Source organism: Triplophysa dalaica, chromosome 22 (genome assembly GCF_015846415.1).
Source record: "Triplophysa dalaica isolate WHDGS20190420 chromosome 22, ASM1584641v1, whole genome shotgun sequence".
In the NCBI taxonomy this organism is placed as follows: Eukaryota; Metazoa; Chordata; class Actinopteri; order Cypriniformes; family Nemacheilidae; genus Triplophysa; species Triplophysa dalaica.
Window position 1 is genome coordinate 15877916 of NC_079563.1, and position 27154 is coordinate 15905069.

The following is a 27154-nucleotide window of genomic DNA, read 5'->3' on the forward strand; positions in this document are numbered from 1 at the left end:
TTTCATTTTGTGTATTTTCTGTGACGTTAAGATCATATCACATCACATCCAGTGTAATAAAGTCACTTGCAGATGTTGTAACGGTATACATGGTTACAAACACATTTCCTGTCTGTTAGTAGACACATATAGCTGATTCTATTCCGCTGCTGGATTTATTCTTATCTATGGAGAGGAACTAAGGCAGTATTCAACCAGTGTACATGTTTTTCTCTCTGATGCACACTTGGTTACAGTAAGTCCCTCACCGGTGCTATAGAAGTTGTTTCATGACTGATGGGATTTCTGTCTGATGGATCAGCGGGGGCTGATCTCAGCTCAGTGTCACATACAGTGAATCTTTATTTATCTCCACATGGCCAGTGCTGCTCCAACCTGTTTGCACAACATTTACTCGGCGTCGCTCTGAACGGAGACTTGCAGGTTTACTCCCCTTATGTGTTAGTTGCATTGGTTTTCCTAAAGCCTTTCGGTTGAGGTACAGATAGTGGTACACTACACAACATTTAAAAATGTTGTTTGTAATATTAACTCTTACACATTTGTACAAATCAGATTATCGCAAGTGTATCTGTAATATTTTAGTGTGGTATTTTTGTTTGGATGGCAGATTTGGAGGATGAAATTGCACTAGTTGTTGTGCCTGCATGTGCTTGTGCGTATGTGGTGATTAAAGTGAATGAATGTTTAGGTGGAGAGAGGTAATCATCGTTAGCACTAACAGACTGCTTCATTAACCAGCGTGACCTTAGTGTCTCCACGCACACACACACACCACACGTGTGGTGTCTCTAATGGCATTACTATCCTTCATCCTCCATTCGCACCCTTTGCATGATGTGAGTGTCCATGGTATGAAGTCCTGTGTGTGTGTGTGTGTGTGTGTGTGTGTGTGTGTGCGAGTGCACTGACTGGTGTAATTGAAATGCCTCCAGAGTGAAACTGTGTGTGAGTTTATTCACAGATGTTTGAGCTGCTCTAATTGGCCTCCACACACACACACACACACACACACACACACAGGCACGGACACACGCACGGACACACACACACAGACCATGAAAATTGTAGTAATAGCACAATTTGCCATGCATATTAATACATTCACTTATATTCCATGCTTGAAATTGTACGGTCTGTCACTGCAGGTGACGGCAGTACAAACATACTTTCTCTTGAAGATCCCACAGAACTTCACAGATTGAGCTGATTTGTTCATGCAGAGTGTTCAGATTTTATCTTTGACAGATTTCTGTGTCTGTAAGGCCTTTCGGGATGGATGGATGAATGAATGTAGGAATGCGTATGTCATTCTAGATTTCGTTTTCACAGCTGATTTGTTTGGAGAACAGTCAGGCGTTAGGATGTAACTATGTTTTAAAAGCAGTCGAGTGCTTGTCCCATCAGTCACAAAAGACACGCCGACTGTGTTCTAAAACCTAGTGAGCTGCCCATCTAGATATCTCTGTGCACAGATGGGTGCAAATGTAAACTGCAGACTACAAAGGTACGCTGCTTTTTAAGATGCACAGTCATTTAAATGCATTGCAGCAACCTGAGGGATCATTTTAATCTAAATGATGGCTATAAAAATCAATTTAGTGCTGAAAATGATGTTAAAATTTGATGGTTTTCTACATGTGCAGTAGTCATGCACATACTACATACAAACCATGTCTAAGAACAATGCCATTTATAGGTGATTTTTTAATTGATGTATAGCTTTGCAGTCTCCAATGTGTAGCGTGATGATGAATCATTTGAAGCCTGCACTTATCCGTCTGCCACACCAGCAACAGTAATTTAGTGGGATTCACCATCTATAACAGGGTGGACGGTGTGTTCTGTTGTTTGGATAGGAAGCGGATATGTTGATTGATGCAGGAATATTTGCCCCAGCACACACACACTGAGGGCAGCGCTAACACAGCTGCTGAGAAAGAGACAGACAGATAGACAGACGGTGAAGGTGTATCATTAGTTTTCTTGGCATGAACGTTGTCATAACCACTTCAGAGGGACAGGAGGTAGAGAACAGAGGACAAGGGCGACTCGCAGCTGACCCTAACAGGCACATATTTTCAAGGGATGATGTCATATCCTGACATAAAATAGTGATTTAAGGGCATTGTTTGGAAAGAACATCGTGCACAATCAGCACAGGTAGATGGAATGCGTAATTATTTAAAATCTTTGTAATTTCTTACAAGATGTTATTATGGAAAGCAGGTCTGTGCGATATTGAGGAAAAATGCGATATGCGATAGCATGCTAAATAATGCGATATTCGATATGCGATACGACATTTATTTTTCTAAAATCTATTTAAATTGTATTAAAATATATTTCAAAAATCATACAACTAACATATGTTTCACATTATTTTAGGAAAAAGAAAGCATAACTACAAATTCTGAAAGATTGCTGAAAAATTCTGCCATATCTTTGAGGTTCTTCTTCGTACATGCACGCTAGCATTCGTACGCACTTATATTCCAACTAACATCCGCTTGCCAGATAGATACTACTATCCCCATCGACCTAAAACTTTGACCATCCGTAACTTTTCAAAGAATTAAATAGCTAATTTATTGCAAACCATTGCGATATGCACATTTGATATTTCAATATATTGCGCTGCCCTACTGGAAAGTAATAATTACATTTTAAGTTGAACAGTTTCAGGTTCTTGTTGCCCTTATTTCCAGAGATCTTCAGTAATAAAGCAAATTCTTTCCTCACCCAGATGCTTTAATTAAAGCGCTAATGAGAGGTTGACCGTTCGGGGCATTTTGATTTCCGTTAGTATTAATGATCCTGTTATTTTCTTGCAGCTTGACAGTGCGGTCGCCCATGAGCCTGATGTTTTATTATAGCTTTCAATCTTTTTAAGAATGTAATCAATTCATAATGATTTGATAAGTAATTCATCAAATTCATGACAAAACTTCAATATATTAGGCTTCCCAAAAAAGTTAATTTACAGACAAAAGATTTTTATTGTAGACCAATAGAGAATTGAACAGATGTTACAAAAGTAGCTTTGATAGTCTGTTGTTTGGTTTGGTTGTTGTGTTTTATTCCACGTCATTAATGCATTTCTCTAGTTGTATTAGTGTGCTTTATCGATACAATGTTCCAAAGAACCCAAAAAATGTTGATGCTCTGCTTGACTCACACACACTTGTAGAGTAAGAGTGTGAGCGAGTTCATATTCACGGACTCTTGGTGTGTGCAACATTGCTGTTATCCAAGCACATTACAGCCGCATTAAGCTTTACGACCAATTGGGCCCGAATTGGGCTGTTTTTCACAGTCGTGACACTCTTGTCTCCAGGAACAGATGGTTTTGACTGAGAAGATGCCATGAGTGACAATAGAGGAGAGAGAGGAGGCTGGTTTTGGAGTTTTTGCTCACTCATGTTGAAGAGTCATCCTCTCTTTCACCGAGCACAAACAGTGAAGCTACTGGAACAAAACCTTACAAATGAGAAAAGCAGATTAATTAAAGAACAGATAGAGAGAGAGAGAAGGAAATAGACTGAGTGTTTTGGCGGAGTGCCTGGGAAAGCTGAACCGAGTTTCATGTCATTAAGAAAGCAGGGCAACTGGGAGCAGAATCTTTCATTCTTTAAGTGGCTAATTCAAATTCGCACCGGCTCTTTTGTGTTCGCACGGGCCTTTTTGTCCACCGCTGAATTTTGGCCTCGGACTGCGGGCCTGTACGGCCGGCGCTCTTCATCGCTTTCTGTCCGTCCTCCGTGGACAGCTTGTTGTCGGTTCTCACAGTGTCCTGGATGGACAGTTAAAAAGCACAACACACCCGTGCGCAAACAGTGTTATTTACACCACCATAGTGATATCACTCTGATCCTCTTGTACTGACACAGGCTTAGTCTCAGATAACACAGTCATAGACTGCCAATAGCTTTCCAAAGCTTAAATTTAATTGGCTGATGTGTTGTTGCTAGATTTGCCAAACGTTGCTATTATAAATAGCTGGTGGTTTTAAATGACTTTGGTTGAATGTCTGATAACGAAATCTACACAGATTTCCCACTAGTATCTGTGACGATGTCGACCCCAGCACGGTCGGGACATCAGAATTTCAGCCTTTTAAAAAGCGAGTAGTTTTGGACTCAGGTGGGCTGCTTCCAGTGGAGCCTCGGAGTCAGAAAGCCATTTAAAACTCTTAAAGGCTCATCGGGCCAGACGAAGATGAAGACTCTCTTGCTGGAGAGGTAGAGAAAGATATGTTCTCTCATTCCCGGGGGAAACGGTCCCTCCCGTCTTATCCTGCCATCTGCTTCCTGAGAGGCACTGAATGATGCATCTCAGCCCGAGGATGAAATTCATCACATGGCCAGGAATAGGAGCTGGGCATGTTTGTGAGATCAGGGGGTGATGGAGGTGGACCGATTTATAGATTTTGCTATTTAATTGATGCCAATAGCAGAACTTTAGGATAGTAGATGAAATGCAAAGCTGGATTATTTTGTGACAAACACGGATGATTTTAGGTGTCATTGAACTCATTTGTTTTGATAATATTGATTTTACATTGGTAATTTTGTATTGTACTGTAGGGCATCATTTTTTTCCATTAGTGCTGAGACTCGCCCGCTTAACAAGCTCTTTTAGAAGTGTCCCAATGTTCATTTTTTTAAATAATTTTTTTTTAACATCGCAGCTATTAGTAAGTGCAAAATCTATCGTTGGTCGACCTCTAGATCTTATGTGTCTCAGTCAGACATTGGCTCCAGCAAAGACATGTAGCATAGAGACAAAGACGCCATTTTATATGCCCGGTTCACACATGAATCAAAGGTCAGACAGAGAGACTTAGAAGAGAGACAGCGGTGAGAAGAAACAGTCACAACAATTACATCATCAGTTCATTTCTCTCTATGCTTCTGCCGAAAAGGCTGTGGTGTTTTTGTGTATGAAGTTCATGTCTAACAGCACTGTACGTAACAAAATGAGGGTCTTATAAGAGGTTGTGCACCTGTCTCTGTCCATGGTGCTGAGTGTCTGTTCAGGGGACGGGCTGTTAGAGTCAGACCCTTTGTAAAATAAAAGTGAATCAGAGAATCAGACCAGATGCAGGTGTTCTGACACACACACACGTCAATGCTTCCACCTATGTTTGAATGGCATTAAAGGGGCAGTGTGGAGATTTTAGCGGCACTCCTCACAGGACAAAGATGTCATCACGGTTCGTTTCTTTGCCAAACGACATATTTATGAAACGCGCTCTGTTCGCAGTTTGTCCGTTAGGGCTACTGTAGAAACAACATGAGGAATTTCATGCAAGGGGACCCGCGATATATGTAGATAGAAATGGCTCCTTATGTTAGGTCTTTAGACACCTCTGAAGACACAGTTATGTATATTATATTGCATTTCTGTCAGTTGATCCTCCAAAGTATTACACATTAGACCTTTAAGCTGATTTGGAAAGCTTTGCAGTAGCTTTTTTGTGAGACTACTAAAGCTAACCATGTTGTTGTTAAAGGGCTCATGTGAGATGGCTAAAACAAATATTATCGTTTGTTTTAGATGTAATGCAATGTGTCTACACGATTTAAGGTTCAAAAACTCTGTATTCCACCTACCGTGCATGTTTGTATCTCCTCTTTGCCCCGCCTCTCTGAAACACACAGATTTTTTTAAATTTACTTCCCTGTGAATCGAAACCATAAGCTTTGTGTTTCTCATGCACTAATTTACCTACAGGAACCCTAATTATATATCTGTCCTGTCTTCACTCCTCAAGATGTGATTTTCATTTTCATTTTCCAAATTGTTTTTGTAATCTAGTATTTCAAAAAGCGCATACTATGACCCACCCACATGCTTCTCAAGTCCCCAAACTAAAGACATTTAACACAGGATAAATAAAGATTTACCGAAGGTGAAAGAGTCGTGTGCGTGAGAGGAGTCTACAACACCATTGAGGTTTCAAAGGCGTTCGAGCAGGCGCGGGACGAGGAGCCAACATCACCCCCTGCCACCGCACACTGTCCTCCATATAAAACTCTCTGTTTGCATTAGCAGAAGAGAGAAAGAGAGAGAGACGTGTTTATTCTCACATTGTGTCCTGTACACTCATATAACTCCGGCAGCGTTAAATCAGGATGTAACACAGTCATGTCAATAATGGCAGACGCGAGTCGCTCCGTTAAGCTGTTTGCCGTGTGGGTGGTGCGGTGCGATTTCTCACAGGCTTTGATTTAACACTCGCTCTCTCTCAGGATGAAGAACCCTCAGCCTCTCTTTAGTAAGTCACTTGAAGAGCAGTCAGAGGAGAGACGCGGCTCTCCTCCACATCGCAGAGGAACCGGGTTCAGATGCTTGTGAGGTAGAGAAACGGCGTCAGGCTGCGCTTTTTGAGGAAAGTGGCTGGTTTATGTACGTTTAATAAGAGTCAAAGAGGAGAGATGGAGAGAGAGAAGGCAAACCAGGCAAGTCATGCCTCTATCTGTGTAATGTTTGTACTTGCAGCACAGAGAAAGAAACACTAGAACTGTTAACAGCATCTTTAAGCCTGAAGCTATAATTACTGATAGCCTTCATCATTACCATATCTGAATCCAGACGGCTTTGTCTGAACACGGCGGACACAAATGCGTACAAAACTCACACCACGCCTACACGTATGTGCAAAAAGACTCTCACAGACCTAGTGATTATTGTTTTGTCTGTTTAATGAAGTCGTTAGAAGAACCACACGGTTGCTGGTATCCGGATGTGGATAAGGACTCTTAATATAACAGCTGTGTAATTGCTTCAGTGCGAATTAAATACGATTTTACCTGGAATCAGGTGCTTACCTGAGAGCTGTAATTAATCTGTTGAGGATCTGGTTACCAAGCTTGACAGGAAATATAATATTAATGGTGATTATTAATATAAATGCCCACACAATCTCACAGTATTTCGTAACTGTTTTACAAGGTGACTGATTTGTATGATCCGATTCATATGTTTGTGACACTGAACGTTGGACGTTTCATGCTGAACATACAGTTCGCACTATGCAGTCAGAAATGTTTCTAATAATCTTAAATCTTTTCCTCTTAAAGTGTACGCTTAAAGGGTACTTCTCCCAAAAATGAAAATTCTGTCATCATTTTACTCACCCTCTTGTCATTTCACACCTGTGAGCATATTCTGCAGAACACAAAACAGTGTTGGTAACCGAACAATGGTGGTACCTATTCACTTCTGTTGTATAGACACATTGTATCAACGTTGTTCTGTTACCGGCATTCTTTAAAATATCTCTTTTTGTGTTCGGGGGAAGAAAGAAGTCATACAGGTTTGAAGTGACGTAAATGATGAGTTTTCATTTGTGGGTGAACTATCCCTCTAAATGTTTGAAATTACTTTTGTAGTCAACAATACAATTTTGACAACATATCAATTTCTTTTATTTGAAAACACACATTTTATGGAAAACAATTTATAATGGATGACTTGGACCTAATAATAAAGAAAATAAAGTCATTTTTTTTAATTCTAGTCCAAGGTTTGCAACTTGATGAACTAAAAATTGATGTCTTAGATGCTTTTAGTCACACAGTGCAATAGACTTCCATTGTAAGTGATTTATCATTTATACTATTGTTTTTATAAGCTCAAAATAATTTTCGTGGTTATTGATAGTGTGTCACAAATGCTGTTCATTCAGCGTGTATCTGTGGCAATGAGTTGATGTGCAAAATCTTCTTATTTCAGGTCGGGTGATATTTATAAGGCTTCTAAAAACAGCTGTCGAAATTGAAATATGAATATTTCATATCTCGCCAGCTGGAGCGTTTAGTGGTGATCAATAAACTACAGCAACGTTGATGGTGGCCCGAACATTCTCAGTGTTTGGTGCATATTCGCACACATTTTTCTCGCTCCAGTACTAATTAATTTAAAACCACATACTCAGAAAAGGTCCTTAGACCCTCTCCTCCCCTCACGTCTCGACTCTAGACAACCCTTCAGTGAACGTTTCTGATTTGCCCTCTGGTTCAGTCTGCTTCTGGTCAGCAGTTAAGACGGAGTGCTTTTAAAGTGTATGCATGCCTCTCCTGTAGAGGTCAATTGTGTGTACTTCTCTGATGTTGCGTGTGTGTTTGAGAGCGTGCCTCTCACGTACGTCAGCTCCCACGATGCCGCTCGGGAGCGGACAGCCGGTGGAGAACTGTGATTGGATGCTTGCAGGGGCTTCAATCAAGCAGATTTTTCCCCAATCTGCTCTGAAACGGAGATAGGCAGAACGATGCACCGGCTTTGCTGAAGCCAAGCGTAAGGAGAGTGAGACGGGATCTAAAACACGGACAGTACACACAGACGCTCTCTCTCTTTAAAATACATAAGCATCAAATTGTTGAGCCAGCTTTGGATCAAATGCTCTTTCAACTTGTGTTTGTTTGCATACACCACCTCTGCGTTGTCTTCTTACGTCTCCATTTCAGAGGAGATTCTGTGTTTTTAACAAAAACAGATTGGTCCCAAATCTTTCCTTTGAGAGTTGAGAGCGTGTTTATCTTAGATGAGTGAGACTCTCACAGCTTTCGCTCAGTTAAAAGCTTCGAACTGATTCTTATCAGCAAAAGTCTTGTAAATCTTATTTCAAGCCCTAATTGCCATGGCAGAAGACTGAAGCAGCTCATGAGCAAGAGTTTTTTTTCGACATAGGGACACAAAAGAATTATGAGAAAAGTGTAGGACGGCAATGCATTTAGCGTATTAAAGGTTCCATAAGTTCATTGTCTAGTTTTGTTGTTGTTTGAGTCCTTTATTTAACTTATTTCTGCATTAATATGACCAAACGCCATCATGTAAATGCTAAAAATAGGTCCTTTTGCAGCTTATGGTTAAAATCCACACACTTAGACAAGATCATTTTTATATATATATATATATATATTATTCACTGACATGTAGGTTAGTTTATTTGCTACTATTCACTAAATATTTGAAAGGTTTGATTCTGTATATTTATTAACCTTTTTAAGACATTGAAGCCCAACAGATAGAAATTCAAATCCACTCATCTTTAGTGATTCAAGTGTGCAATATAAATTAAATGATCTATGAAAAGGTAACACATTGGCGAATAGGCATACCGAATATGACTGAAAACATCATGTTTATACTTAAAATAAAGTATAGATTAAGTTTGAAATAAGTATACCAAAACAAATACATTTAAATTAATCTTATTTGATTGTCACAATATTTGATTGTCGTTGTTTTCGGTCATATTCATGTTGAAATGATCTGTAATATAAGGTCTTTTGCAGCTCATGCTCAAGATACACCCACTCAGACAAGATCAAATAATTACTTCATTTTTTCAAGATAATGACATTGAGGCCCATCAGATAGAAACTCAAGTCCACTCAGCTCTAGTCATTTAAATGTACGATTTATAAAACGATCTATGAAAAGGTAACGCATTGGTGGATTCAGTGGCGTTCCGAAACTATGTGGAATCTAGTTCATGCCGAGCACGAGAAAGGCTACGACACTGAGAATACACACTTTTCTGGAGCTTCTCTCTTGATATTTTTAGTGTTACTCATGTCAGGCAGAAGACAAGAGAAGATCTGGAAGCCACGACATATTGATCTCAGTGGATTATTTCTGATGTATTCTGGTCTGGTCTGTCTTGTCTCAGCAGCTGTGCTTGAGGCTGGAGTTGGACATATCCTTTATGGAAGTGCCTGAGTTTGCCGGTAATAACTGTAGTGTACTGAAATGAAGCCGTGTGGCTCAAAGTCTGAGCTTCAGCCGAGAGAGAGAGCGAGAGAGAGAGAGAGAAGGTTAGGGCAGTGGTCAGAGCAGGCGGAAATCAAAGAGAGGAGAGGAAGGCTTTGTACAATTACCATGCGCTGATGATACAATGCTCTCTCTGTGCCTCTCTCCGTCAGGAGATGAAAGTCTTTTTCTTTCTATTGATGCTCTTGATCATTCACAGGTCTGTTAAAAGTGCAATAGCAGAGAAGACAAAAAAAACACGCTCTGTCTGCTTTCATTTAGGAGTGTGATTTTCCCGTGTCAATGGCAGCAGCCGGTGAAGAAAAGATCTCGTCTTGCAGCGACCATCATCATATTCACTCATTTTCTCTCCGTTCTTCCTCTCTTCTGACGGGGAAGCACAGTTCAGCGGTGGGTTGTCGGTGCTGCAAGCAGCATGTTTGCCAGTCTGTTCGGCATGACTCATGAATTATGGATTTTGTGTGTTCATGTCAACACTCAGTCCCACAATGCCCTGGTTCTCCGGGGTAACGAGGATGTGTGACGAAGAGTTTTCACTCACTCTGGCGAGGCCCTGATATTTCACAGTATAACAAACGCGGATGGGCTGAAATGGCATAAATGAATCTGATCCATGCGTGCAGATGCTGTGATGTAGTCTAATGAGTGCGGACAGATGAGAGAGTTTCATGTGTCCTTGTGTCTGTGAAAGAGAACAGATGGCTGCCCGCCTGAGGTCTTGGCGCTTTCAACAGACGCAGGAAATGAGAAGAGGGGTAGAAGCACTTCTTTATGGACAGAGGGGGAGAGAGAGATGAGTTTTACCCCATCTTAAAGCTGTTTCTGTGTGGCAGCTGTAAAGAGGCGTTTGTGTGTTGGGTTTCACAGTCTTTTTAGCGACAAAACTTTGAAATCTAAATGCACACCTCTTCTCATCTTGTTTTTGAGGGATCATTGCTTTTAATTCAAAGTTTAGTAAAAAATATTGAATGCTTTCAAATGCTTTTTAATATATGAGTTTAGTTGAACTACATCTATGTGTACCTCTGTTTTATTTGTATTTTGTCTTATTTTCCGTTGAAAATATATTCAGATCCTTAACAGCATTCTTTACTTAAGCAAAATTAAATGGAACATTAGGTTCAGAGAAATCTGACAACATTTGAGATTTATGCTTATAGACACGAAAAAAGACAATTTTGCTGCTAGGGAAAGAAAAATGATCGAACAAGTTTGTTTAATAAACCGCTCTAACTTTTGTTTTATTTTTCTGGAAACCGCATGCCTCAATATCGCTTTGCTTCCTTTAAATGTATGTTATTGTGAGTTCTTATTTGTAGTTTGGTCATTTTGGTCCGGACCAAAAAAATTAAATGTAGTCCTGGTTCGCTTCGCGTTCAGACTGGCATTTTAACAGCGAACCTAAAGATATGGAACCTAAGAGCTTAGGTGTAAAGTCGCAACTTATACAGCTTTTATGATCTTTATTTTAAAACGGAACCAACTGGGCATCCAAAACAAAGCTGTGTGCTGGGTTATACATGCGCATATGAGGGTATTTTAAGCAAGCCAGTAACTTGCAAAGACCTCTTGAAGTGTTTAAAGCAGTCCAAACGGCGCCAGGAATTCCTCCATAACATGCGCAAGCATAGATCTAATAAGCAATCCTTTTATATTACCAAATCACTTGATTCTTGTGTCGTATATTGTTATCACTTCCTGTTTATGGTTGGGTTTGATGCCATTGGTCCGTGTTGTGTTCAGCAATCGCACCAGGGTTTGTTTAAATTGAATCATGGCATACACACCCTTATTTAGGGTTCTTTTGATATTTTTAGTGGGAAAACAAGACACCGGCTGAAAAAGATTCGTCCCAAGTTGATTGACAGGCGTCGCTGGAGCATAGCGGAGGTAATGATGTGGAGTACAGCCAGATGGCGGCTAGAGCCGGTTGGATGGTGTAAGAGAACTCCTGAGCGCAGGTTGTTTTAATTGAGTTGAATTAAACTCATGTCAGTTACCAATGGAGATGAAAGAGAAAATCTCTCTCATTGATCAATAAAAGCCATTAGTTCCTTCGATCTGGACTGTACGGTTTTATTTTTCCTTAAGAAACTCATGTCACGCTAATCTTCTCTCAGTCGTAGTTGAGTTCTTCATTCCGTTTGTTTGTTTGTTTTTACTTTGCAGATTTTTTTCAGAAAGTTACTGTGAGCTATAAATATTGCTGTGATCTCAAAATGCACAAAATGCTGCGATCTCCATCTCGATCGCTCACAGTTGTCAAAAATAAAAAGGCAGCTTTGACGAATAAGACAGCTTTGACAGGTTGCCTTTGCCATTTTCAATGCAAAACTGCACACTGAAGTCTTCAAGACACATTAAGAGAGCTTAACTGGCATCAGTTGGACGACATACACACCAGGCAGCACAATCTGTGATAGTGTTTGACAGGTCTAGGCCGATGCATCTGTTGGAGAACATCTCAAATATTTCCTTTGGAATTTGATATTATCTGTCCAATAAAATAAAGGGGATATTTTTGATTCCTTGAAAACCCTGCGATTTAGTGGTATCATTACATATAAGCGGCTTTGATCTGAGATGATGTAATGTGGTGGTATAATGTAATCCTTTCTTCTGTGTGTTTATCATGTTAGATTGATCTGATGTTGTGTGGAGGGGGTTGAGATTCAATGAGTTTCATTTCATTTGCTTGATAAAAAACATATGAGGGACTGGCAACGCACCTCTCTCTCATTCCCTCTGTCTCTCTCTCTCTCTCCCTCTGTCTCACTCTCGCTCTCTCCCTCTGTCTCTCTCTCACACTCTCTCCCTCTCAATGTTATTTTTTTAAGGGAGTTGTTTGCTTCTCAGCAGGTTGTCCAAACAGAGGTTCTTCTGTAATGGCGATGCCAACATGTTTGCAGTGGGATTCCTTTGAGCTTTATTAGTAGGAACTTACACTAAGCACACAACCTTAAATACACAGATTTACACCTAAAGTACACACACAGTCACACACTGGCTTCCAGCTGGAACTCCATGGAGACTGAGAGGAGTTTAATTTTCTCTCTTGTCTTTCTCGCATTAAAACCGTCCTGAAGCTCCTCCGGGGTTCGTGCTTCACGTCTCAGCTCAGCAGGTCACGTTTCCTCCTCCTCAGCCTTCACACAGCATTTGCCTAATGCTTCACATTTATCTGCGAGAACTTCATAGTGCAGAATGTTGTCTTTGAAAAAGGGTCCGTCTGAAAGCAGGTTCAATGAAAGTGGGCCAGATGTAAGCGACACACTGTTTTCAGCATACGCCTTTGAGATGAGGAATCCCCTTTAAGAACAAAAGACAAGAGCCAGCTGAGCTGTTCTGCTTTGGTCTTTAATTTACCTTTAAAGGTCTGGTAAGCATTAGAGCACCTGCTGCATTAGATATCTGAAGTTTCATTTAATGACGGGTGAGTGCCCGGGTTCCCCAAAGAAGTTTTTCTATTTCAGATTATCACAAAATTCAGTTTTGAAGATATTTTAAATATTATTTTAGTGTGATTTTGAGACGTTTTTCATTATAAATAGAATATTGATTGATGTATTGCATCTGTTGCGCAATGACAATGAGGTCCAATCCATAAATATTAACAAACGGTCATACAAATAAAATGTAAGTAAAATACTATATTAAGTTTGTAAAAGTATAAAAAAGAAACGTTATAAGAAAACAGAGAAATTCTGTAAGTGGCATTTTTGCCCCATATTTTTATTTGTCTGTCTATCTATTTTTTGAGTGAAACATTCACATTGATATTTAAAATATCTTCACCTACTCTTGTGACCCCTGTAAAAACCATGTGTAAATGGCAATCTTTCTTAGCTGACCGCTTGTGGTCACCCGACCCGGGATGGATTTAATACCAGGTGGAAACGTGAAGGCCACTTGTCCTATCCAGAACTTTCTTCTGCGTTTGATGCCATTATTCTCAAAGCCCGAGCTTGTGAATTATACATTATTTACTGTCCTCTAAAGCTGGAAGCTTCCAGGTGTCATAGAACAAAATGATCCGCATATTCTCACAGTCATTTTCAAAGCGTCTATCCTGCCAGTAAACGCAGATCTTCTTTATTTGTCTTGTTTTGTGTTTTATAAAGCGCCGGATGAAAGACATTAAAACCCATTCAGGGGCTGCCAGGTGTGGGTGGGATTGAGCGCACACACTCACACGCAGTCTTCAGTCTAACACTGCGTGTAAATCGTAGAGAAAATGACATGGGTTAAAGCGCTTGTGGTGTGGCAGGAGAATTGTAATGTTGTCATGGTAATTGGGGGTGTGAGGAGATGATAAACCTTCTCGTGGTGAAGTCACGTGATACAGAGAGGGTGCGAATGACTTCTAATCGGGTCGGGTCCTAGTTGAAAACGCTCGAGTAACAAAAGATGTGGCAGTCTTTTTCTTAAACGTTGCTCTTCCAGTCCTACAGCTGCCATGTAACACATTTTCATAATTTGTTTTTCTGATTTAACCCACGTTGAAATCTGACACTTCAATAAAACTGCCTCTTGGGTTGAAGAAAAACCCCGCAGAAATTCCCCTCTCTCATCCCGCTCGCTTCAGAGAACCTAACATCACTGTCACATTTTGGCGGCGTGTATTACGGCGCCTCTGCCGTGTTAAAGACCTCCCCTAACTAAAAATAGCTGTCATGTTAATCCGAGATGAAATAAATACAGCAACATCGCGCCGGTTTCAAATAAAAACTCCCGCGTCTGCTGTGACAAAGAGGGTTGTGTCATTCAAAGCAGCTGGGACGCATGAGACATCACATGAAAAGATTTGATTGACACTTATTCTTTTCTGATATGATGGAAAATGTCATATTACCGAAACGGCATTTGGAAAAGATTAGAACCTAATCTGAAAGAAAACACTGGAGATGAATGTAATTAACAGGTATAATTGAATTCAGTTCTTTTCTTCTTAAGCTCTTTATGCATTTTCATAGAGCAGATTATCTGACTGACACAGGAAAGATTGGGTTTATTTTTGCTTTGTCTGGAACCCTATTATGCGTCTGTGATATCGACGATTAAAACGGGGATCCTCTTAATGGTCCTAAAGGATCGGAGCTGTTTAAGTGAGGGATTTTACATATACGCAGGTGTACTTAATGGAGTATTTGTTACAAAACCTGGTAAGTTTCCTTTCTGGTTCCTGTTTTTCCAAACTTCTACACAGTCTGGCATCAAATTTAAGTGGCCATCTTGAGATATATGTGTTCTTTGTGGTACCCATGTGATGTTTGGATGGTCTATTCGTCTTCCGTTTGTAAAGGGAGTAAATGAAAAGCACATTGTTTTCCCGCACCAGTTTGCGTTCCCGTCCTCCTATGTTGGCTTGAGCATGAATGGAAGTCAGTGGAGCACAAACGTCTTGCGTGAGCGTCAGCAGCTCGCTTGGTTTTGGAAGCGAGCCAGACGGAGAGAAAGGATTGATGTGAATTTCTGTTGTACGGCCCTCACCTCCAATCACAGTCTGAAGAAAAAAGTAAAGATGCCATTACTTTTCTCATTATATAGAAAATGACACAAAGCCCCTGTCTTTCTGGCTCTGTCTGTCTCACACGCTCACCTGTCTCTCCATCTCCCTCTGTCTTTACATCTGTCTCTCTCCCAGTCATCCATCACTATCTCCTCAGTTATTTATTTCTGTACATCTCTTTTTTCTTTATGACTGTCTTTCTCTCCCTCTATCTGTCTCTCTTTGTCTTTTCATTCATTTTGTTTCCTCTGCCCCTCTTTCTCATTCTTCCTGTCTCTTTCGTCTTATTGTTTGTATCTCTCTATCTGTCTATCTCTCATCTTCACGTATGTGCCCTACTCATTCTTTCTATCTAATTGTTTATCTTTTCCATGTCTCTCTATATCACCCTCTCTCTCTCTTTATCTGTATCTCTCTTTCTTTTTTCCATATTTCTCTCGCTTTGGTTTTTTTCGCTGTTATTGATCGGTCAGCCCTGATGGAAATGTGCTTTTACTGGCTGCTGCCGGTGGAGACGGTTCGGGCTCTTGGATGCTGTCAGACGCTTTTGCAGCGGAATGAAGAAAAATGAGATGAATAGATTGCAGGGAGGCGAAGGGGGGGTCTGATATCGGCTGCTTTACCGCTCGCTGGCAGTCGTCATGGAGCTAAATGAATACTGACATATTTATATTTATTTAAATTAAAGTTGTTGTGGCAGCGTTAGTGACAGGATGATCTTATTTACATACCAATTAGCAGGTTTATTAACCGCTTTTTCTGTTGATTAATATAATTAGCCCGCTGATAAGCCAGCGAGAGGGTAAGAGGTAGAGACAAGCGTCTATAGAAAAAAAGCGGGGGGGGAAATCACGATGACTGAGCCAGAACAGAACGAGTCCCTCATATTAAACCGTTTCCTTACGGCTAAAGGAATTTCTCACCTCTCCAATTACATTTCAGCTAGAAAGGACAATATTTTCACCTTTAAGATATGTGTGTCGGGTCGTGTATGTGCGTGCACCGTCGAGATGAAACATTAAAGGCCTTTTAATAAAATGACCTATAATTGTCCGTCCTCCCCGGCAGCCTCGTCTCTAAAACGCTCTGATGGATGATGGTGTCGGTCTCTGCCTGCAGATCCGTCCCTTACGGACCCTTCAGAGTAAAACGTCCACCCCCCACCGCCGTCTCACCCCGTGCCCCAGTCAACCCCCCCTCGCCCTCAGCATCCCTGCCTCTCGGCGCTGTGGTAACTATGGACATGCCAAGGTCTCCTATAGAATATGCATCAGTTCATCTTTGCCCTGGTTGGTTAAGGAAGGCAGGGCTCATGAATATTTACACGAGAGTTACAGAAGCACAGGTGTGTCTTCACTCTGTGAAATGAAATGTAGATTCGGGTCTTGAAATCTCGAGTGTCTTTTGCTATCTTGAATTTGGTTGATTATTCTAAGTGTAGATTAATCGGTTATTTTAATAACTGATTGCAAAAGCCATAAAGTAGTTTAAATGCAGTCTGTCTCATCTGTTTTTTTAAGTTATGTTTGGGAAGTCAGCATTAGATCTGCCTTCTTCAGCATGTGAATATCGATTAATGTCCGAGATGACAAAACCCAAACGCATTGTCTGTCATTTGAACCATCATTACAGTTCAAAAGATTGTTTTTCAAATTATTACAAGAAAAGTGACTTTACCTGGATACCCTTCAAGTGACACACACAGGAAGTGGATTTCTGTATCCATGATGCGTGTGGTGAGCTCTTCGCAGAGCTGTAAGGCTCAGGAACGCGGGCGACCTGATCCCGGATCAGATGAGAGATCATTCATTCATGCGTTACATTCTCACCCTGAGCCAATAAGACCGGGAATTCCTCCGCGTTCATCTCCTGGGCCTCTCTGAAATCTATCCGGCCCAGTCAGGCCGGATTACATCTCCTGTACTCGTTTCAAATACAAATCGTAAATATGTTTCTCGTTCTGAAGGGTGAATTATTAATATTTCAGCTGCAACGCCTGGAAAAGGTTGCATGTATTTTTGAGGGAGAGGAGAGCGAGCGCTTTTGGTCTCCTCACAGACGCCTAACCTACATTTAACAGAAAATGAATCCGGAATCATGCGTGTGTGTGTGTGTGGTCTCTGTATTTTGTTTCATGTCAAGAAGTGTGTGTCCTCACAAAATTAGTAAACCTAAAATCACTTGTGACCATACCTGTCCACATTTGGGTACCAAATTCTGGGAGACCCGCGATGGGGGGGGTTCAGGCAAGAGATACATGTCAACGCGGTTTAAAAAAGTATGAGCAGTTTGTGCCTCCACACATCCCATGGTTTGGTTGTTTTCACTTTTTTATTAGTTAGCAGAATGTTTTTATTTCACATGGATGGATGGATATACCAGTGTTTGCATATTGCAGTTATTATTTACAGGATCCGCTTATGGTAACAGTCCAGGAAATATTAGAAATAATCACTGTATTACCTATTTTATTCAGAGTTGTCTGCAGAGCACAACACTCTTTTCATAACAGGTTTTTTTGTGAAGGCACAGCGACAACAACAACAACAGCGAATGTGGTGTTAAAAGATGATATCGGTTTCACTAGTTTAATTAGGCAGACTTCCAAAAATACTGTTACAGTAGACCAAGAGCAAAAACAATACATTACCGACAGACATGCTTTAAAAACTACGAAAATATTACTTGTAATTGTAAGGTAGATTTCACTGCATCTACCGTGTCTGCATCATCTCCGGTGTGAATTTTTATTCTTGGGTGAACTGTTCCTTTACAGTACAGAAACACACATAAGCTGGATGAGCTTCTTATGTGGTTCAGGCAGTAAAGCTTTTCTCTTGTATGTGTGTGTGTTGAATGTCAATAGTGTAGTAGCGGTTGATCTCGCAGCTGTCAGAATGCGTTTCTGCACACTCTTTCTCTCCTCCTCTTTTATTAATGCTGCTGTTTCACTGGTAAATTATTCACACTTCCTGTCTGTATGGTGTTTTTCTGACCCACATGATTGTGTTTGTTCTATAATGGACGTTTAAAGTCATATTGACTTACCTGACAGAAACAAGTTCAGCTTCCACCCATGGGTTATTTGTGAGTTGAAGGAGTAGTTTAACAAAAGAGGAAAATATCTGACAGGAATAACTCACCCTCGTGTTCTTTAGAGTTTCTTTCTTCTGTGGAAAACATTGGGAAGAATGTTAAGGGACTGACAGCCTCGGTCATCATTCACTTGTATTACACACAGTGTGAGTGAATGGTGACTTGGGTTGCCAGTTTGAAACGTCACGGTTCCTGTTTTGTTTTGCGTTTTAAAAAGAAGTCAAGTGGGTCTGGAACGACATGTTTGAGAGAATTTTGTAAACAGTTTGTAAATACAGTAGCATAGGAATATGTGAAGGATGCATTCACTTTCTAAGTCTAGCCTCTGTTAGCAGAAGTCTTTTCTTGATTCTCACGAAAGGCCAGTGGAGAGTCATAAGAACTGTGTCTGCCTCTCTTGCTTTTCAGGAGAGGTGTGTGTGAAGAGGTCCTTGACCCTTCTATCAGATAGAGGCAGAGAGCTATAGCAGAGTCTGAAAGACACCTTTGAAAGGACTGAAACACTACACTCATTTCACCAGACAGCTCTGTGTTTGTGTGCGTATTACTGGAGTGTGACGTTTCAGAAGTTCTTGCAACATCCACATTGTCCGTTGTGTGTTTTTGTTTAATTCTGGTCTGGTAATGAGTATTTGGATAAGTAATCTAAGTTTGTGGTTATAGTGTTTAACCCCAGAATTATCCAGGCTCACGGTGGACTGTCTCTTTAAATTAAAATAGTTTGTTTTGTACCATTTTGCTGTGATTTCATAAGCAGCGGTTCTATTGTGAGCGACGGGTTCAAGTCCAGGATTCGTACTTCTGTGATATTTACCTGTTTGTTTAAACCACACCAGAGCCCCTGCTTACCTGAATGTGTGGGTGGACCCGGCGCCCTCGTCCTGGGGTCCCCCCGCTGTGCTGGACGGCCTGTCTGTTACAATCATGTTACCTAGCGACCGTATCCAGGAGGCAAGCAGCATGCGGACACATGGACCGCTTTCTGTCGCTTGTATAGAGTGGGCTGTATCTAGACATTGTGTGCGTGTTTTATTTTGCGAGTTATGAAGGGTAAATGTCTGTGGGATTCGGAGTGTGTTTGCTTTTGAAAACTTTAAGCACATATCTACACATTAAGTTTAATTTTAATGTTCGTGTCATGGATTGAGCCGGGGAAAAAATAAACTTTTAAGCATCAATCCTGCTGTGTGGTAATTTTCAGGAACACAATCAATATGTGCCTCTGTGTTTTGTGTAAATACAAATGATTCTCTGACTTAAGTGTGTTTGTTTATATTTCAGGTAGAAGATGCCATGCTTATGTTCGATAAAACTACAAACAGACATAGAGGTGAGACAATCTGATTTCTGTATTTGATAATGTATTTGAGCACATTTAATGTTGTGAATGATAAACGGTGTGTGTGTGATACTAAGAAGATCCGTCTTCTTTTAGTCGCTCTGATCTTCTCTACTGTCGTATTAAGTGCCATTGCCAGACAATTCTGTAGGATTATATATTTTGTGAAGGCTTTTAAAGAATCTCTGTCCTGAAGGATGAGCAATGAGTGGAGTTTGTCTTATTTAATATCAGCGAATCATAAGTTTGTATTTCTTTTGTTCTTTTCATTATAATGAAATGAACATGTACAGTACAGATTGTTCCAGAAAGAATTTGTCTTGCAAATACCACTCGCGCACACACACACACACACACACACGCACGCACGCACACACACACACACACACACATACATATTCTTGCATACAAACTATCTGCTTTCTCTCAAATTCTCGCTCATGTCCTTCATGCCCTCCAGGTGACTGTTAAACTGCTGTTTAAAGATGCTCTTTGTTAGCCTCTATTCTTCTCTCTCTCTCTCTCTCTCTCTCACTCTCTCTCTCACTCTCTTTCTCTCTCTTTATCTCTCTCTCCCTCTCTCCCCCCCCCTCTCTCTCTCTCTCTCTCTCTCACACACTCACTGACTAAAGAGACTGCAGCAGATCTCTCTGGCATTTGCAGGCTGAAATGAGGATGATTGTGTTGGAAATTGAGCTCCAAAGCTCCATCAGTCCCCGCTGCCCCAGTGAATTGTGGGAACACGCATCGGCTCTCCTGTGGGTGTGTGGATCAGGGATGTTATTCAGACAGTGAAGGGGTTTTGTGGCAGGATTTCATGCTGTTAATTACAGATGTAATGGTGTGATTTTCATCAGAGCTCTGCTGGTCGCTTTTGTGAGACCATTGTGTGCCGTTACTGTGAATACCCAGCGGCCGTCCAGACCCGGCTCTGGCAGAACACATACTGTGCGTGAAATAACACGGCGTCATAAAGACCAGCATTTATGGTTTATTTTTAAAACGGCATACGGTACAGTATGGAAGAGTGTATGAAGAGCCTTTAAGGTTATATTCCGCTTACCATTAAAGGACTTTTTTAGTTTCCCATCGAACATGCTTGTGTCTGACGGAAGGTGGAGTTGTTTTAGTCTAGATGACTATTGGGTCCGATTTAATGCAGTGCTGACAGTGCCAAAGGCGGGACATCAATTCCCATGATTCCACTTTCCTTTAAATCGATAGCATGTTTCTTGGTCCGTTTCACACATTTTTCTCACACAGATTTTTGTTCCCCTTGCAACAAAAGATGCGTCACACCTGTAATTCCCATGGCAGACGTTCAAGCTCTTTTTCTTGGCCAATTTTCCCGAAATATAAAAGTCTACCGAGATGATGAAAGCCGGTGTAACGTCACGGATGCTGATATTCCCGCTCAACAGGCTTCAGAAGGAGCGTTTGATTACAGCTGGAACTTTGTGATTTTCAAATGATGTAAGTAAAAGTAACAGCGTCTCAGTTTGATCAACAGAGAGCATAAATTATGATTTTTATTGTTTAGCAGGAAAGAGTAAGGAAAGATAGCGAAAAGCAGGTGTTCGGCTGAGTTTGTAGTTCTTGGCCGTGCACAAGGTTTTGTTTTGCGTTTGCACGATGCTGGAGAGGATGGGTTTGTTCCTGGAAGGCGAACAGAAGGCTGTATTGTGTGTGTCTGTAATCTGCTTACCTGGATCGGCGTTCCCGGGTCCCCAGAATGTGTGTGTCTGTTTGGCTCTGATAACTTTGTGCCCTTTTACTGTATTTATGTGTGAGGTTTTTGTTAGTTGTGTCATTGATATTCTGCTTTCACTCTGACTCTTATAGCGGCGATCAGATTGACAATCGAGCGGGGGTTTATAGCTCTCAGTGTCATTGATCAGACATACTCTTTATTTCTCTCTTCATCTTGCTTTCCTAGCATCTCAGAATTCCTCAGAAACAGCCTGTGATTGCCACCACAGGATATATGGCCTGTTTACAGAGTCTGTTCGCTTCAGTCGCCCAGAAAAAAACATTTGCGTTCTGTGTTTCTTTTCATTCTCATCACTGTTCGAAGTGAATAAATGAATGAATGAATGAATGGGAAGTTGTCACCTACTGTATATAGATGGGTGATCAGTCAGAAATGAAGATTTAAAGTTGCCAAAAAACAGAAGTTGCAGTGGTTTTCTCTTCCAAATTGTGACATGTATTTGATTAAAGCGGCTTTAAAATGGATTTTCCATTTGTCGACGGTTTTAGTGGCTCACACATAACTTCCGGTAGATCTCAATAAATGTTGATTACTTTGAATTTAATTTAATATAATTTATATACAATAAAATATTAATATAAATGTATATTAGAGATGCGATGAGACTAAATTTCTCCACCAATACCGATAGCCGATTATTCAAAGTGATATCTGCCTAAACAGATTTCGAAGATGAAAATTAAAGGGATAGTTCACCCAAAAAGGACATTTCTGTCATCATTTACTCCCCCTCAAGTTGTTTCAAATCTGTATAAACTTCTTTTTTCTGCTAAACACAAAAGAAGATATTTGGAGGAATGCCAGTACCCGAACAGTTCTGCCATAGTAGGGAAGTCAATGGGGGATGAAAACTGTTTGGTTACTGACATTCTGCTAAATATCTTCCTTTGTGTTTAGCAGAACAAAATAAATGTATACAGATTTAAATTAATCTGAGGTTGAGTAAATGATCACAGAATTTGAATTTTTGTCTGAACTATCCCTTAAATTGTTCTCAATTTTCTGAATGTTATTAATTCATATAATGACTATTAATATTGAACATCAAACTGGTGATTCTTCTTAACATTTTCTATTGACAGAGCACAGATTCATTGCATTTTCCTGTCCTTATTTGATTGATAGATTACATCAGCCCTGATCATTGGCTGTTTTTAAACTATCGGCCGATAGCCAATAGTGTGAAAAATAGCTTTTATTAAACAATACTGATATATCAGTGAATCTATTAATATAAATGAAACTTTTTTAATTATCAGCCGCTTGCCAGACTGATAACCAGACACAGGGCGGAAGTTAACTTCGGCGTGTGTGTCGATGAAACCGTCTATGATAAACTCTTAAAACTGGCATATGAATCAGATTTATCAGTTTTTACCTCATCTTAACCTCAGAACCGTAAGTTGAAGGTTTGCAAAGTGTGTACAAACATCTTTACATCCAGTTTCCTTGTATCCGGGTTACAGTTTAACTAGATGTGTGGTCGAGCCATGTCTTCTGGAACTGAAAATATTGCATTTCAGTTGTCGTTGTTACAACCTTTCACCTTTTAATCTCCTAGTGCTAATGTATATGTTGTGTATATATACAGACTTGTGGTGGGGAATCAGGGACACGGGTTAAACTCTCTGAGATTGAGGCCAGCATGAAGAACGCTGAGTCCACAGCGTATTAAGTTTATCAAATACATGCTTGTGCAAACACATTACATCTCAGGCTTATTTCAGGTTTGTGTGCTATTTATCTCTAATAACTTACTGACCTGTCCGGTACACCCTGTCAAATCCCTGTCTGCTGGAATCCGGTTAACCCCATCAGAGAAATGGACTGCACGTGTACCCGGGAGAAAGTGCATTGTGTTAACAAATATAACTTATATGTCTGAGGCTGTGTGCTGATGTGGATAGAAGCTGTAGGGTTAGCACGGCTTAGCCTGGAACTGTTTGAAATCTGTTATTAATTCGTCTCTTTACGTAGATTTCCACAAAAAGAAATAGGATTTTTTTCCAGAGCAGTGCCCTGAACTTTCCATTGGCTTGTTTTTTGGAGAAAACAGTAGCTGGAAGATGACAGATTGTCCTCTAAAAGCTTGTAGAGAGTCATTTGAGGAGCGAGAGAGGGACACGGTCGTGACATCGTCCAGTCTGCACAGCTGCCCAATTATAAAATGGTGTTTGTCTGTTTTGAGTGCAAACCTATTGTCCATCTGTTGATAGTGAAGTGTGCAAATATTAGACGGTGGATGTGGGCGTTTAGTCTGCGGGGAACTGTTTTCTTATTAAACAAGTGCTGGCAGCTTCTCAGGGCAAATCTTATAAATATCTAATGCAGTGAGCATCACTAACAGCTGTTTCCTGCCATCAGCCAAGAGAGAGAGAGAGAGAGAAACCACACACCTCCTGTAAACATCTGATTCCAAGTTACTATATTGCCAAAGTATCAGTACACAGAGGCCGACCAGATGACATCCAGATATATAAACTGAATCTCCTGATCTCTTTATGATTTATAAATGCTGTTACTTTAAGAGGTTAACAACATAAATCCCTCGGTTACTTTTGCGTTAAAGGAACAGTTAACCTGAAAAAAAGAAAAATCTTTCATCATTTACTTAGCTTCATGTCAAACCTCTAGGAAATTCTGTCTTGTGCAGAACACAAAAGAAGATATTTTGACAAACGTTGATAACTAAACAACGTTGGCCCCCATTGACTTCCATTGTATGGACACAAAACCCCCGAGACATTTCTCAAAATATCTTCCTTTGTGTTCCACAATGTACAGTCATGTACAGGATGATGGTGAGTAACAGACCATTTGCTATTATTTTAAATTGTGAAAGAATAATAATGAAGAATGTTTACATGAGCTTTAACTTTAGACTGATCTATTTTCTTATCACTCAGAGAACATTCAGGTTATGTTTAGCGCTTGTGCGAGCTCCAGGTGGTTCTGAGGGAGACAGATGTGTCAGATGAAAAATCTTTAGGAGAATTGGACAGCACTCATCAACTCTTATGGACCTGTTGTAGAAACCTGATAGACAAATCAGATCCGCATGACAGAAGCTTCGCTCGCTTCATCAAGTAAAAATCTGCCACGCTGCCTAAAAGCTCAGTGCTGTCAGACCATCATGTCCAATACTGATTTTATACTTGCACACTTAAATTCATTTACCATTTAATGGCATTTTCATTTGCTTAAGAATTTAATTGTGAATCCATAATTGAGCCGTTAAACTGACTCATAGTAACGACTCCGCAAGAGATGTTCGAACATCATCATCTCTCTGTGTTGTTGATAACAGTATTATTGTTTTGCAGAGATGAGCTGAACTGACAGGCTGTCAATCATTCTCAGATTTTATCTCTTATTGACATGCCGATAAATGTGGCATGGCAATAGCGACGCTCGGCTAATTGAGCCGAACGTGAACGTGGTTTCTTCTGCGCGTGGCACGCTTGTCAGTGGTTTGGGTTAGATTGATGGGCTCATGGACATACACGTGTGGTCTCTGTGGGATCTCCCCCTCAATGTCATTTACATTTTGACGAGGACGCCTGTTTGTCATGCGAGAGCAATTCAGGGAAAATCAATCGCATTCCGTAAAGCAAAATTGAGTCACACCGACTATTACGCTGCTTGATTGTACGTGAGGTGAGAGGAAGGGGCGGAGACTCGTGAATAATGAGGGTCTTTTCCCAGGTGACAAAAATCAACAACTGGGGCTTTACCATGAGCACATGTGTGTGTTTAGAAGTCAGCGTGGTGGCAAAGATGTGTTCAGCGGCTCGTTTCTCTGTGCGTTCCCATCTCTTTCTTTCTCTCTCGCAGGAATCGTGGCAGATCACAGAGGCTCTTTGATACCTGTCTGTGCAGGGAGTATGGGATGGGTCTTTAAAAGATGGGAGGTCTCGGTTTCTGCTGTCAGAGTTAAAGAACAGCTTTTATATATATATATCGCCACTACCTTAACACACACGCACGCTTTATTCTCTTTTCTTTCCCTGAGCCTTTCTTCAAAGCGCTCCACCTCTCGTATGTTCTGGAGAAGTGTTCCCAGGAGACTCTCTCTCTCGCTTCGTCTCTTTTATTTTTTATTTCTGTAAATGTCACATCTCTTCGCTGTCTCTGGAAAAAAAGTGTTGTCTTTTCTGCTTCTTTGTTCTAGTGTGTACATCCATCCTTGCATTCAACGATCCATTCATTGTTCTGAAAGTCGTTGCCCCTCTGTTGTCCGTAGGTTTGGTTGCAGACTCGTTTCTTGTGGAATTTGAAAAAAATATCACAACAGAAAACACAGAAAGATATTAAAATATTCATGGTAATCAGCATGTTTGAAAAAATGACATGCGCTTTCTTTTTCCACTATTCTTTTATGGAGATTCTGAAGGTCCTTTTCATTTGTTATGATGTATTTTAGCCATTCTGAAAAGTAATTTAATCAACTCATTAATTTTTATTCGTGTCCTAAAAGTAGGACATAAGACTGCAGTAAATTGCCGCCTGTATACGCTGTGAAACAGCTTTCATGTGTTTGGCCATCTGTACATTGATTTATATACAATTTTTCAGTTTTAGAGAAAGTATCTTTCCTCTTCATTCCAGCTAGGTTTTGTTGATTCACTAAACTTTTCTGGGTATTTTATTGGTTATTTACATACAACATACATTCATTGAATATACAGCCGGGGAAAATTTCAACAGACCATTTCAAAATAACTTTCAAAACTTCTGAGTTTACCATAAATAGCAATGTGTTTAGGTAAAATTATCATTTTTGTTTCATTCTGTGTACTATTAACAACATTTCAAATAAAAATATAGTTTCTATTTGCATTTATTTGCAACAAAAGAAACCGAAGAGATGCTCTGTAGTTTTCAGACCTCAAATACTGCAAAGTTCCGATTCACTTTTAAGCAATACAACAGTGATATTGATAAGGAGCTTGGTTCCAAAATGAAATATTTCAAAAATCATGTTTTTATAATGTTATCATCATCAACGTTTGTTAGCTGTATTTTTTGTTATTATGGCTTAAATCACAACAAACCAACTGCAGTTTGATTGATTTTAATTGGAATGCACAATAAAAAACAGGATTTTTTAAAAGACTTATGATCGAAAACTCTTCATTTGTACATGTATTGACGAAAAGTTCATAAACATATATTTTATGTGATAACCTTATGTGATTCTTTTATCACAGTTTTAATGTGTCTTGTCATGCTGTCAGTCTTTCACATTGTTGTTGGTTGACTTTGTCACTTCTGAGGTTTGATTTTGTTGAAATACAACAGACACTGGACTGGAATGGTCACAGTACATTGAGAAATGCTGAATAAATCAAATTATGAATAAACTCTTAGTTGTTTTCCATAGCTGTAAATTTATTGATATATTTTTCGTAGTTCTAGAAACCGTGATTATACCATAATTTGGATATGAGCAAATTCCGATAAACACAGGAATTTCTTACAAGTTGTAATGAGAGAGCGTGAATAGTCGCTCCTGTGTGTGTTTGTTGTTGTGTGTTGTCTTAATGCTTGAATTGATCTAGCAGGTGTTTAATCCAGATGTACGGAACGGTCCCCCGCCTTTCAAAAGACCATAGAAAAGCTGTGAAAGTCTCCACAAGTACCTTAGACTTTCTCTTGT

General features: G+C 40.2%; 1 protein-coding gene across 2 annotated transcripts in view; it reads left to right on the plus strand.

Moving 5' to 3' along the window:
- The window catches only part of msi2a (musashi RNA-binding protein 2a), a 112548-nt gene that overhangs the window by 45323 nt on the left and 40071 nt on the right, over positions 1–27154 (plus strand). For both annotated transcript variants that reach the window (XM_056736316.1, XM_056736315.1), the window contains one exon: positions 19667–19715. In XM_056736316.1, the coding sequence (XP_056592294.1) occupies positions 19667–19715 (49 nt within the window). The remainder of the gene's footprint in view (positions 1–19666; positions 19716–27154) is intronic.